At 36.3% G+C, this 12,878-nt stretch overlaps 1 protein-coding gene across 1 annotated transcript in view; it reads right to left on the bottom strand.

Moving 5' to 3' along the window:
- FANCB (FA complementation group B) overlaps positions 1-12,878 on the bottom strand; it is a 28,852-nt gene that overhangs the window by 12,312 nt on the left and 3,662 nt on the right. Inside the window, exons 2-4 of the mRNA XM_027608669.1 lie at positions 7,822-8,839; positions 4,235-4,387; positions 3,413-3,505 (exon numbers count right to left, since the gene is read on the bottom strand). Coding sequence (XP_027464470.1) covers positions 3,413-3,505; positions 4,235-4,387; positions 7,822-8,769 — 1,194 coding nt within the window. The 5' untranslated portion in view covers positions 8,770-8,839. The remainder of the gene's footprint in view (positions 1-3,412; positions 3,506-4,234; positions 4,388-7,821; positions 8,840-12,878) is intronic.

Below are 12,878 nucleotides of genomic sequence, written 5' to 3'. Positions count from 1 at the left end.
CGCAAATCAATCAATGTGATAGAACACATTAAGAAGAGGAGAGAGAAGAACCATATGGTCCTCTCAATTGATGCAGAAAAAGCACTTGACAAAATACAGCATCCTTTCCTGATTAAAGCTCTTCAGAGTATAGGGATAGAGGGAACATTCCTCAAGTTCATAAAATCCATCTATGGAAAAACCCACAGCAAATATCATTATCAATGGGGAAAAGCTGAGAGCCTTTCCCTTAAGATCAGGAACACGACAAGGATGCCCACTCTCACCACTATTGTTCAACATAGTACTAGAAGTCCTAGCAACAGCAATCAGACAACAAAAAGAAATAAAAAGTATTCAAACTGGCAAAGAAGAAGTCAAACTCTCTCTCTTCACAGATGACATGATACTTTATGTGGAAAACCCAAAAGATCCACCCCCAAATTACTAGAACTCATACACCAATTCAGTAATGTGGCAGGATACAAAATCAATGCACAGAAATCAGTTGCTTTCTTATACACTAACAATGCAACTATAGAAAGAGAAATTAGAGAAACAATTCCATTTACAATAGCACCAAAAACCATAAGATACCTCGGAATAAACCTAACCAAAGAGGTAAAAGACCTATACTCTAGGAACTACAGAACACTCATGAAAGAAATTGAAGAAGACACAAAAAGATGGAAAAACATTCCATGCTCAAGGATCGGAAGAATAAACATTGTTAAAATTGTGCTGCCCACATGGAGCACTGGGTCTTATGCACAAACAATGAATCATGGAACACTACATCAAAAACTAATGATGTAATGTATGGTGATTAACATAACAATAAAAAATTTACAAAAAAAGTCTATGCTGCCCAAAGTAATCTATACTTTCAACACCATCCCAATCAAAATACCAACAGCATTTTTCAAAGTGCTGGAACAAACAATCCTAAAATTTGCATGGAATCAGGAAAGAGCCTGAATCGCCAAGGAAATGTTGAAAAAGAAAAACAAAGCTGGGGGAATCACGTTGCCTGATTTCACGGTCTATTACAAAGCTGTGATCACCAAGACAGCATGGTACTGGCACAAAAACAGACACATTGACCAATGGAACAGAATAGAGAGCCCAGATACGAACCCTCAACTCTTATGGTCAAATAATCTTCAACAAAGCAGGAAAAAATGTGCAATGGAAAAAAAACAGTCTCTTCAATAAATGGTGCTGGGAAAATTGGACAGCTATATACAGAAGAATGAAACTCGACCATTCTCTTACAACATACACAAAGATAAACTCTTAAGTGGATGAAAGACCTCAATGTGAGACAGGAATCCATCCATCAAAATCCTGGAGGAGAACATAAGCAGTAACCTCTTCGACATTGGCCACAGCAACTTCTTTCAAGACATGCCTCCAAAGGCAAGGGAAACAAAAGCAAAGATAAACTATTGGGACTTCATCAAGATAAAAAACTTATGCACAGCAAAGGAAACAGTCAACAAAACAAAGAGGCAACCCACAGAATGGGAGAAGATATTTGCAAATGACACTACAGATAAAGGGCTAATATCCAAGATCTATAAAGAACTTCTCAAACTCAACACCCAAAAAAACAAATAAGTCAAAAAATGGGCAGAGGATATGAACAGACACTTCTCTGAAAACGACATACAAATGGCCAACAGACACATGAAAAAATTTCATCATCATTAGCCATCAGGGAAATTCAAGTCAAAACCACATTGAGATACCACCTTACACCAGTTAGAAGGGCAAAGATTGACAAGGCAAGAAACAACAAATGTTGGATTGGTTGTGGAGAAAGGGGAACCCTCTTACACTATTGGTGGGAATGCAAGTTAGTACAGCCACTTTGGAAAACAGTGTGGAGGTTCCTCAAAAAATTAAAAATAGAGCTACCCTATGACCCAGCAACTGCACTACTGGATATTTACCCCAAAGATACAGATGTAGTGAAAAGAAAGGCCACATGCACCCTGATGTTCACAGCAGCAATGTCCGCAATAGCCAAACTGTGGAAGGAGCCAAGATGCCCTTCAACAGATGAATGAATAAAGAAGATGGGGTCCATATATACAATGGAATATTACTCAGCCATCAGAAAGGATGAATACCCAACTTTTACATCAACATGGATGGGACTGGAGGAGGTTATGCTAAGTGAAATAAGTCAAACACAGAAAGTTAATTATCATATGGTTTCACTTATTTGTGGAACATAAGGAATAGCAGGGAGGACATTAGGAGAAGGAAGGGAAAAATGAAGGGGGGGAATCAGAGGGGGAGATGAACCATGAAAGACTATGGACTCTGAGAAACAAACTGAGGGTTTTAGAGGGGACAGGGGGGATGAGTTAGCCTGGTGATGGGTATTAAGGAGGGCACATACTGCATGGAGCACTGGGTGTTATACGCAAACAATGAATCACGGAACACTACATCAAAAACTAATGATGTACTGTATGGTAACTATCATAACATAACATAAAAAACGAGATTATTAATAATTTTCTAACTGTAATAATAGTATGGTGTGTTTACATAGGAGAATGTCCTTATTTTTTAGGCAATCCCTGCTAAAATATATAGGAGCGAAGTTATCATATTTGGAACTTTCAAATGGGTTCCGCAAAAATGTACATACACACATGCATATGCCACACAAGCACAGATGAGGAAAACGGAATTTTTCTAAGAAGTACAAACAGTTGAATCCATGTGAGGATTAGAGAAAACTACAGTGCTGTTCTTTGAACTTTTTGGAATACTTAAAAATTTTTATGAATGAAAACAGGCAGGTTACAAAAGAACATATATCTTATAATCACATTTCTACATAAATTTGCATATATTCATTAAAAAAATCTACAGGAATATATATGCCAAAGTGTTAAAATGGGTTATATCTCAGTAGTGGACTCATAGGTAATTATTAGTTTCTTTTTAATATTTCTTTGTATGGTCTGAGTATTTTACAGGGAATATGCATTACCTTCATACACTTGGAAAAAACCAAAAACTTTTTCAGAGAGCTTTGTATGGAAAATTTGAAGGCAAACTGTTCATGTTTGGAACATGTTATGAGTCATCATATTTGATGCTCCTTTAAAAGAGATACTGTGATATACTGATCCTTAAGACCAGAAAAAAATGTGTTTTCAAAAGTGAGCTTCATGTATTTTATCTTACGAGTCTTATTAAATTTACAGTCCTACCACAAAAAAGGTATCATTTTTAGATAATACGTTTATAAGTAATGGCATAATAGTTTTTACAGAAGTATTAAAAAGGGAAAGATTCTTTGAAGTACCATTTTTTCCCACATTAAGATCCTTTCTTTCAATGTTCTTTCCATCATTTAGAACAGCACTAACCCAAAAAGGCAAAACAAATAGCAAACATAGACACTAACTTTCAATCCTCTTTCCAGAGGTGGAACTATCAAATAACGATTCTGTTCTTTGCCTTCATATAAGTCATCTTCATTGCAATCCAATGTTTCACTCTAAGAAATAAAAAAAAAAAATACACTAAAACAAATTTTGAAATAAATTGAAAATTTATAAGATTAACAAAATACAATTAAAGTTTATCCAAAGGGCAGTTTTCCATGTTACACACTATTAGATAAGAGACAAAAAATATGTATTTCCCCATCACTTCTTGTAACTAGAAAAAATTGCTATTATTATCACCACCAACCTAACATTTATATACTGCTTCAAAAATATCAGCTTACTAGATTTTTATAAAATCCCACAACTAGGGAAAATAAGAATTATCTTCATTTTATTAGGGAAAAACACAGACTCAGATATTTTATACAGATCTGAAACTTCATGGGTATTATTTCCCTTCTGCCCAAGCTCTTAACATACTATGAACGGTTACTTCTTTTAATAAAGCAGGTTAATTTTATTTTACTCCTTAATTAATCCAATGTTATCACGTTTACCGGTATAAAATGTGTCTTTCAGAAGCAACAATGAAGTTCATTTACAGTGTTACTATCACTATATTCCAAATTTATATCAAAAGCATAGTCAATTTGTATAACATTTATTGAAAGGAGAGTCAATGTATAATTTCAAAAATGCATTCTACGTATTTTTAAAGTTCAAAACGTTTACTGTAAGTATGAAATTACAAACATTGTAACAGTGGGTCAAAAGCTTTAAAGCGCTTCAACTTTCTAAAATGGTTCTTAAATATATAAAAAGTATACAGAACTTACTGAATAGTTTATGTAGCCAAGATCTGTTATTGTAAATGAACTCAGGCAATCTGAATTCAAGGACTCCTGAAAAACTAGCAGTACTTGTTCACTTCCAGTTCCTATAAAGTCATCTATCAGTACTGAGCTAATTTTTTCCCACTTGGCAGCAACCTGAAAGAAAGAGAGTGGAAAAGAAAAAAAAAATCAGATGTGAAATAAACTAAATTCTTTTGTTGCATGTAGGTGTAATGTGTCCTCTTCAATCTTATAAACAAGTAATGAAAATGGTAAACACTAAAAACTAAAGATATTGGGGGATCAGACAACATAAGGAGTTACAACAATTTTACAAATAGCAAGATACTTTAATATTTTATCAAATGTTTGTCCAGTGTCTGTCACATTCCTGATTTCTATATTAAAATTTTATTATGATTTATAAATTCTAAACTTCTCATGACTATTTCGGAAACTCTAGGTAACTAGAAAGTAGTGGTAAACACTCAAAAGTTCTTGAAGCAGAATAACTTTTAAGAGTCAAGACAAACTTAATACACTAAACTTTGGTGGAAGAGAACATAGCCATTATTAGGGACACAGAGTGGGAAGGGATCCTACTAGTGATGTACCTAGAACCGTCCTAGCCCACTGGAATGATTTGATCAGTTTATACCTGAACATGGGACCCCAAGTTTAAAATAGAAGACAACTTCGTAAAGGTCCATGAAGCTGAAAGTCTCCAAACTGATCCCCTGGAAAACTAATACCATGGGGATCAGCTATCCCTTCTCCCTCAGACAGAAAACCTAAAACTCCTGCTCAGAATCCTAGCAGTAGCAGAGACACATCATCTAGATGATAGAGGGTGGCATGTATTAGAGCAAGACTATAAGTAAGACTTCAATCTATATAACCAAACCATATAAGGTTAATTTCCAAAGCCAGGATTTCTCACTTATGCAGGGAGAAAGCTTATTTGTATACCCATATCCTCCCTTCCTCCCACCCCACCCCTACCATGAGTATCATGGAGTACAATGAACTACGTGAAGACATTAATAGTACGAATGTGCTCAACAGGGGCACCTGGGTGGCTGAGTTGGTTGAGCATCCAACTCCTGATTCCGGCTCAAGTCATGATTTCAGGGTCATGAGATGGAGACTGGCATCAGCTCCGTGCTCAGTGGGGAGTCTGCTTGAGATTTCTTTCCCTCTACCCCTCCCCCCACTTACGTGTGCACTCTAATAAATTTTTTTAAAAAAAGAATGTGTTCAACATGCAAACACAATAGAGCTATGCACTCATGTATGCACACACACATTTACAATCTACAGCTCTAGAATAGTGCTGTCCAAATATAGGAGAGCAACAATGCAAGGCATATATATTTAATTTTATATGTAATTTGATCTGCTATATCCAAAATAGTATCATTTCAATTCAATATTATCAATAAAATTATTAACTAGATATTTTCCTATCATTTTTACCAAGCCTTTAAAATCTGGTATGTATTTGACATTTATAGCACATTCCAATTCAGACGAGCCACATTCCAAATGTCGAATAATTACACGTGGCTAGAGGCTACCATATTAGAGAGCACATCTCTAGAACATACTAACCTCTATCTACAACATACCAGTATCTGTTTTAGGTATACTTGACAATGATTCAGTTTTACCTGCTACACAGATTCTTGTCAAAACTTACAGAGACAATTTCTACTCGAGAGAGAAAACCTAAGAGAAAAGTTAATCAGGCATTTGTCTAGACTCAGCTGTTTCAAGTTCTATCACTAGATTAAACATTATACCTGGGGCTTTTATGAAGGGCTGATCTGAGAACGTGCTAACCTTGATTTTCAGTATTTATTCTAATTTATGCTTGTTTGTACTTTGTCTTTTAAGCTGCCTTAATTCCTTTATAGAATGAGGTAGTAAAAGGATGGTTGGATGAATCCATAGCTAACCCAAAGGAAGATTGTGTCTATTATTTTTTTCCCATTTTGGAGCAAAACTGCTATCAGAGACACCATTTTATTATTCAATAACATATTCACTTTATTATTCAAAACCTCTTACATAATACCACAAACAGTAAATTCCTCTCAGAACTCAATGTCAGAAAAAAAAAATTTCCCTTGATAGTATGTTCCATTCAGTTGTAAAACCTGCTATATTTGTGTTTTTTTTTGTCCTAACTACTAAACTAAGTATAATTCCTCAAATGCAATCACTTCCCTTAACCCAGGTTTTCTGACATAGTTATCTCTCCTCCCCCTTTATTGTTGATTCTTAGGCTTTATTCCTGCTTTTAAAGTCATTGCATATTTTACCCTACGATATATATTTTTTAAGTGGGTGAATATAAATGTAACACCAAGGTAAAGCCAAGAGCTGCAAAATTCTCAGAGTAGCAAGGTTACCAAAGCAATTTATGAGCACTGAATTTGTGGATATCAGGGTGTAATTCCAGAGCTTTCAATACAGGGCATTTGTAAACAGCTTAGATGTACAGAATCCCTAAAGAAGTAGCTTAAGAGATGTGTCAGTAGGGACTTAGGTCAGTAACTTGCACAAAGGATGATGGTCCATTGTAGAGAAAGAAACCTAGAACACAATTTCAAGGCAGGAAAGCCAACCAGCAGTTTACAGGCTTACTTACAGAGAGGGGCATGGTATCCCTCTTTGGGTAATATGTTAGTGGCAGAGCTCTACAGCATCCAAGCAGGGGACCCACTTAAAGTGCGTGAGGACTATATTACACTGAATTAATGATGCACAAGGGGACTGTTTTTCCTTATGCAGGTGAATAAGGGACCTCAGGTAGGTGCAAGTCAGTGATGACAGTCCTAGCCCTTGTATAACATAATAATAGCTACTTACTGAGCTTCTCCTGTGTGCCAAGCACTGTGCAAGACACTTTACAATGTCATTTTCTTTAATTCTCTCCTCTCAGAGGCAGGATGATCCCAATTTCATAAAGATAGAAAATGAGTTCACAAAAATTAAACACATTCCTTAAGGTAAGACTAGTAAGTGGCTCAGTTGGGATTCAAACCAAGTGTGCTCTTCCCATTATCCTGACCCCAGTAAGGATTATAGGTTATACTAGATGTTTCCCTGCTACCATTTCTGGAAAGGCAAAGAGAGTAGAGAAAGACAGAAAATGTTACCTTCCAAATAACCTTCAAATAAAAGTACAATATGCTTTTTAAAGATTGCTTTCAAAATAAAATAGGGTACTTTCAAATTATTTTCTTTCAAAAATTTAAATTTATTTTTTTTAGAGAGAGAGAGAGAGAGCAAGTACATGCAGGGGGAGCAGCAGTGGGAGAGGAGAGAGAATCTTTTAAGCAGGCTCCGTGCCCAGTGTGGAGCCCAACGCAGGGCTCAATCCCACGTCTCTGCTCAGCAGGGATTCTGCTCCTCCCTCCCCACACCCCCATCCTACTTGTGCTTTCTCTTGCTATCTCTCTCTCCCAAATAAATAAATAAAATCTTAAAAAAAAAAAAGATTCCAGGACACACTCTCTGAAACATAAATGCTTAAAAGGTCTAAGGCTACACCAACTGAATGATTATAAGAATAAGTACTGTACCTGAAAGTTCTTTTTCCAAACGGCACAAGCATTACTGGACCTAAAGGATATGACGAAAAGGTCTCCTCTGCCTGAATCCATAAGTTGAACTGCACAAGGATCTCCAAATGGAAGCTGGCACACACTTTTAGGAGTCCCATTTTGAAATGAAATCAGCTGATTCTTTCGAGTAAGGGCAATCAGAGCCATTCTTAACTGATTGTTGACAATCTCCATTGCACAGACATGCACATAAGTTACTACACTGCTATAAGCAGGAGGGATAATGTATGCGTCACTTATTACTTCTTCATTTTCAAGGGAGTATACACAAAATTTGGTATTCCAAATTGCATAATCTGATTTTGAAAGCTTTTGAGTGCATCCTTCCTCAGAAAAAAAACATGTCTTTGGTCCTAACAAAACCATACCTAGATTTTCAATCTCCCCTGCCCACTCAACAGAGGAAAAATTAAGAGACACAGTAACAATTTTGCCAGTTTGAGAAGAGATACAGTAGAATGTTTTGACATGTCTCCATAAAACTAAAGGGCCACTAAAGACCCTTACACCATCCTTCAACTCATGGCTTAGTCTAAAGCTCAAACGCTTTTCAAATTTATTGGTACTGTGAAGAAATAGAAGAAAATATCTGAAGATGTTATTCTTTTTATTGCATTGTATCATAATATAAGGGAGATTAATTCCAGTTCTGAAATCTGACACACAGTTGCAACACATAATTTTTAAATGAGAATTTTCTTCCTTTAGTGTAAAGAATCCAGTGGACTTCTGAACAAATGCTCTTGTTCTTCTGTCAAATACCATTCTTCTGACATGTAACACGGATATTTTTGCAGGCTCTTTACCTTTAAAATCTCCCTTAGACAATCGAAAAATAAGGACTTCCCCATTATGACACAAGAGCACTTCTTGTTCATTAGATGACATTGCTTGTTTGCTAGTCATTCCACAATATCAAGTCTTTGTGTCGGTCCAATTTTCGAAGGCAAATTGATTGCAGCTGATGCTTTTAAACCTAAAAATGTAATGAGGAAAACTACCATCAAGTAGGCAGTTGAAAAGAAAACACATTTCTGCCAGAGAATTATCACATAGATAACTGTAAGTTGTAGCTTTTTATGCTATCTTAACAATGTTACACTTATCAAAAAACCACATCCCAAGTATCATTTCTGTACAGTTAAAAAACAGTTTGCAAACAATGCAAATAACCACATCACAAAAGATATGAATGTGTTAACAGCAGCTATTAAAAGCTGTGCGTGGTCCATTGAAAGTGCCTGAAGATGTTCTTTCTGGTTCAGGGGATTTCTTAAGGGTTCCACTTCTGCCTCTCTTTCAAACCTACCAACCTGATCTGGTTTTCCTATTTTCTTCCCCCTCCACCATCTTCTACCCTGTTACCTCAAACCTGGTTTTTTCCTTTCAGCCTTACACCCTCAACAATGACAATTAAGTAGTCAGTGACTCATATTGAGTGCTACAACAACCCAGGCACTTGGGGTCCTGCTTTCCTGAAACAGGAGCTCATACAGCCTCTATGGCCAAAATAAAAGCCCAGAAAGAAAAACAGGAGATTCTATACCATGGTTTAAAAAAATCTCCACAGAAGTAACAGAAATACAATATTAAATCTTACTTTGCAAAAACAATGCAGCTCTAGGACCTTAAGAAAGTCACTATTCCTATTCCAAGTAGAAAAAACTAGAAGATTAGTAATATTATAATGAACACAAGAATTAAATAATAGCTATCAATTATTCAGGCTTATATGCCAGGTACAATACATAATTTCATTTAATGCTTACAACTATTCTTTTGAAGTAAGTATTATTATCACATCTTTCAACTGAGAAAACTTATTATTATTTTAACTGAGGTCAGAAAATTTTCCAAGGTTACAACAATAATCGGCAATGGCACTAGATTTGGAAGATGGGCCCTCTGACTCCTAAGCCTACACTTTTAACTACCACACTGTTCTGGCATGCATCCCCTTGCTCTGAACACTGGTTATAAGCAAGGCAACCTGAGAGAATTAGTAAAGTAGAATGAAGAACAAAGGAACACCCACGGCATCACAAATGGCAAGATTTCGTTCTTTTGTATGGCTGAGTAATATTCCACTTCTCTCTCTCTCTCTCTCTCTCTCTCTCTCTCTCTCTCTCTCTCTCTCACTCTCACTCTCACACACACACACACACACACACACACACAACCTTCTTTATCCATTCATCTATTGATGGACACCTGGAACCTACAGGATATTATATGAAGTGAAATAAGTCAGAGAAAGATAAATGTTATAGGATTCCACTCACATGGAATCTAAAAAACAAAATAAACAAACAAAAAAACAGACACTTAAATACATAGCACAAACTGCCAGAGCAGAGGTCAGTGGGGAAACGGGCAAAATAGATGAGGGGGATTAAAAGGTACATACTTCCACTTATAAATAAGTCATGGACATGAAAAGCACAGCCTAAGGAATGTAGTCAGTAATTTATAATAATGTTGTATGGTGACTATGCTTATCATGGTGAGCACTGCATAATGTATAGAATTATTGAATATGCTGTACACCTGAAACATACATGTCAATTATACTTCAATGGTAAAAATAAAGTTTAAAAAAGAACACAGGCCAAATCTAACAGCAAAAAAACAAAATTACAAGGGAACACCCCTTACAGTGAACACACATATAAGAGAAAGATGTTGATCTCTACTCAGTGGCTATATATGCAGAGTCACTCCTTTAACAGTTGTAGAAAGCTCAGCATACACTATGAACTGCACATGGCTGGAGAGCCTAGAGAACTATGTGAATGGTGGGCCTGGTCTGCCTCTTACTAGAGGTATGACTTTGGGCAAGTTACTTAATCCCTCTATGCCACATATCCACATACAATGGGGTGAAGTACTACCCCACAAGGTATTGAAATTAACAAATATAACCCACTTAAAATAGAACCTGACACATAGAAAATGCTTGATAAAGCTTAGCTGCTACCATTGTGATTATCATCATCATCATGGCCACTCTGGTTTATATAGTACCTAACTTTTGAAACATCAGAACAGTTGACTTAACAGTTTGTGAATGCTGAAAGGTCCCTCTCCACTATAAATAACTCTAACTCATACTCTTTCTTTTCTCATACTTGTGGATCATTTACACCAGAAAATTCAACTATTTCAGAAAACTAGGTCATTTGCAATTAAGTAATAATGTTTTCCTCTGCTGAATGAGAAACAAACTGCAAAGGCTTAGGTTTTGTTCTTTTATTATAAAAATCTACCAAGAGTCCAATTAGAAAAAAGTATCACTGAACCATCTACAAATTTAACTTAATGTAGCATTTTGTAGAAATGACTTTAATTTAGAGGCAATTCTATTAAAATGCAGACTTGATTAGTCAGCATCTGCTTTCAAATTGGAGATGCCGTGGCTTATTGTCTAATTTCCAAATACATCATTTGTTATAGTTTTAAACGATGTTCACAAATTCTTTGAAATTCCTTCCATCAAGAAGTGGCACTTAATTCTCCTCTCCTTGGGTGAGGGCTGGTCATTATGATTCACTTCTAGCCAAAAGAATATGGTAGAAGGGACGACATGAGACTTCCGAGACTGGGTCACAGAACATTGTGGCTTCCTTGTTGACCAGCTCCTTGGATCACCTGCAATGAGGGAAGCCACCTGCCATATTATTAAGACACTCAGGCAGCGCCATGGAGATGTGCATTCGGCAAGGAACTATGGCTTCCCGCCAATGGTCAGCAAGAGATTGGGGCCTTTTACCAACAGCCATGTGAGTAAGTCTTCTTGGGATCAGATCTTCCAGCTCCAGTCAGCCCCCTGGAGAGATCCTGAGTCAGAAGAACCAAGCTAAACTGCTCCCAAATTCTTGATCCTCAGAAATTTTGAGATAACGTTTGTTGTTTTAAGCTGCTAAATTTGGGAACAATTTGTTATACGGTAACAGATAAATACGTTCCTCTCTGGTAATTTGTTTAAATTGATGATATTGTTTTTGAGAATTTCATGAAACCTATTACTTGAAGTTAATTGGAGAAACTGTATCATAATACAAACTAGCAGAAGTCACTGGCTTACTGGTTTGTTGTTAGGCAATAAACGCAAAGATCTGGGACAATAAGTATCATAAAGTAGTTTCAGCTTTATTAGTAAAGAAGATAAGTAGGTAAATCAAAGGTGTGGCTTTTACTTATGAAACTTTTAGTTTAAAGGAAATAAATATTGTATTACAACAAAATGTATGAATAATAATTTATTTAAAGTTTCCCACAGATATGTCTGGTCTCTTAGATTTCGAAAAGAAGTTTCCTTTTTCAGCATTAAATGATACATTGTTCTTTTAGCATTAAAATTATATAATCTGGGGCACCTGGGCAGCTCAGTCGGTTAAGTGTCTGCCTTCAGCTCAGGTCATGATCCCAGAGTCCTGGGATTGAGCCCCGCATAGCATTGGGCTCCCTGCTCAGCGGGGAGCCTGCTTCTCCCTCTGCCCCTCCCCCTGCTCATGCTTTCTCTCGCTAATAAATAAATAAAAATCTTTAAAAAATGATAGAATCTGAGGTAAAGATATAAGAACTTGTCTTTGACTACCTATTTACATGAAAAGTTTTTTCAGATTTCTTAAGTACTAAAAACAACCAAAAGTAACTTCTATACAGAAAAGGATTTTGGAAGAAATGAGTGAGACCCTTAATACAGAGACAACAACATAGCAGAGATAAAGGGCTCAATAAACGAAATGAGAAACACACTTGACAGAATGAACAGCAGGCTGCAAGAAGCAGAGGAATGAACTAGTGACCTAGAAGGAAGAGTAATGGAAAGTAACCAAACTGAACAAAAGAAAAAAGAATTCTGCAAAACGAGAACAGACTTGGGGAACTCAGTGACTCCATCAAACGTAATAACATTTGTTATTTTAGTATTAAATGTCACAACTAATGTTGAATCAACTCAGTGCTCTGGTTCACCAATATCTGAATATGACAGGAGAATCTGACTGCTGAAA

This window comes from Zalophus californianus, chromosome X (assembly GCF_009762305.2).
Source record: "Zalophus californianus isolate mZalCal1 chromosome X, mZalCal1.pri.v2, whole genome shotgun sequence".
Classification (NCBI taxonomy): domain Eukaryota; kingdom Metazoa; phylum Chordata; class Mammalia; order Carnivora; family Otariidae; genus Zalophus; species Zalophus californianus.
Note: the sequence above shows the minus strand (reverse complement) of the source record. Positions and strands in the feature narration are given on the sequence as shown.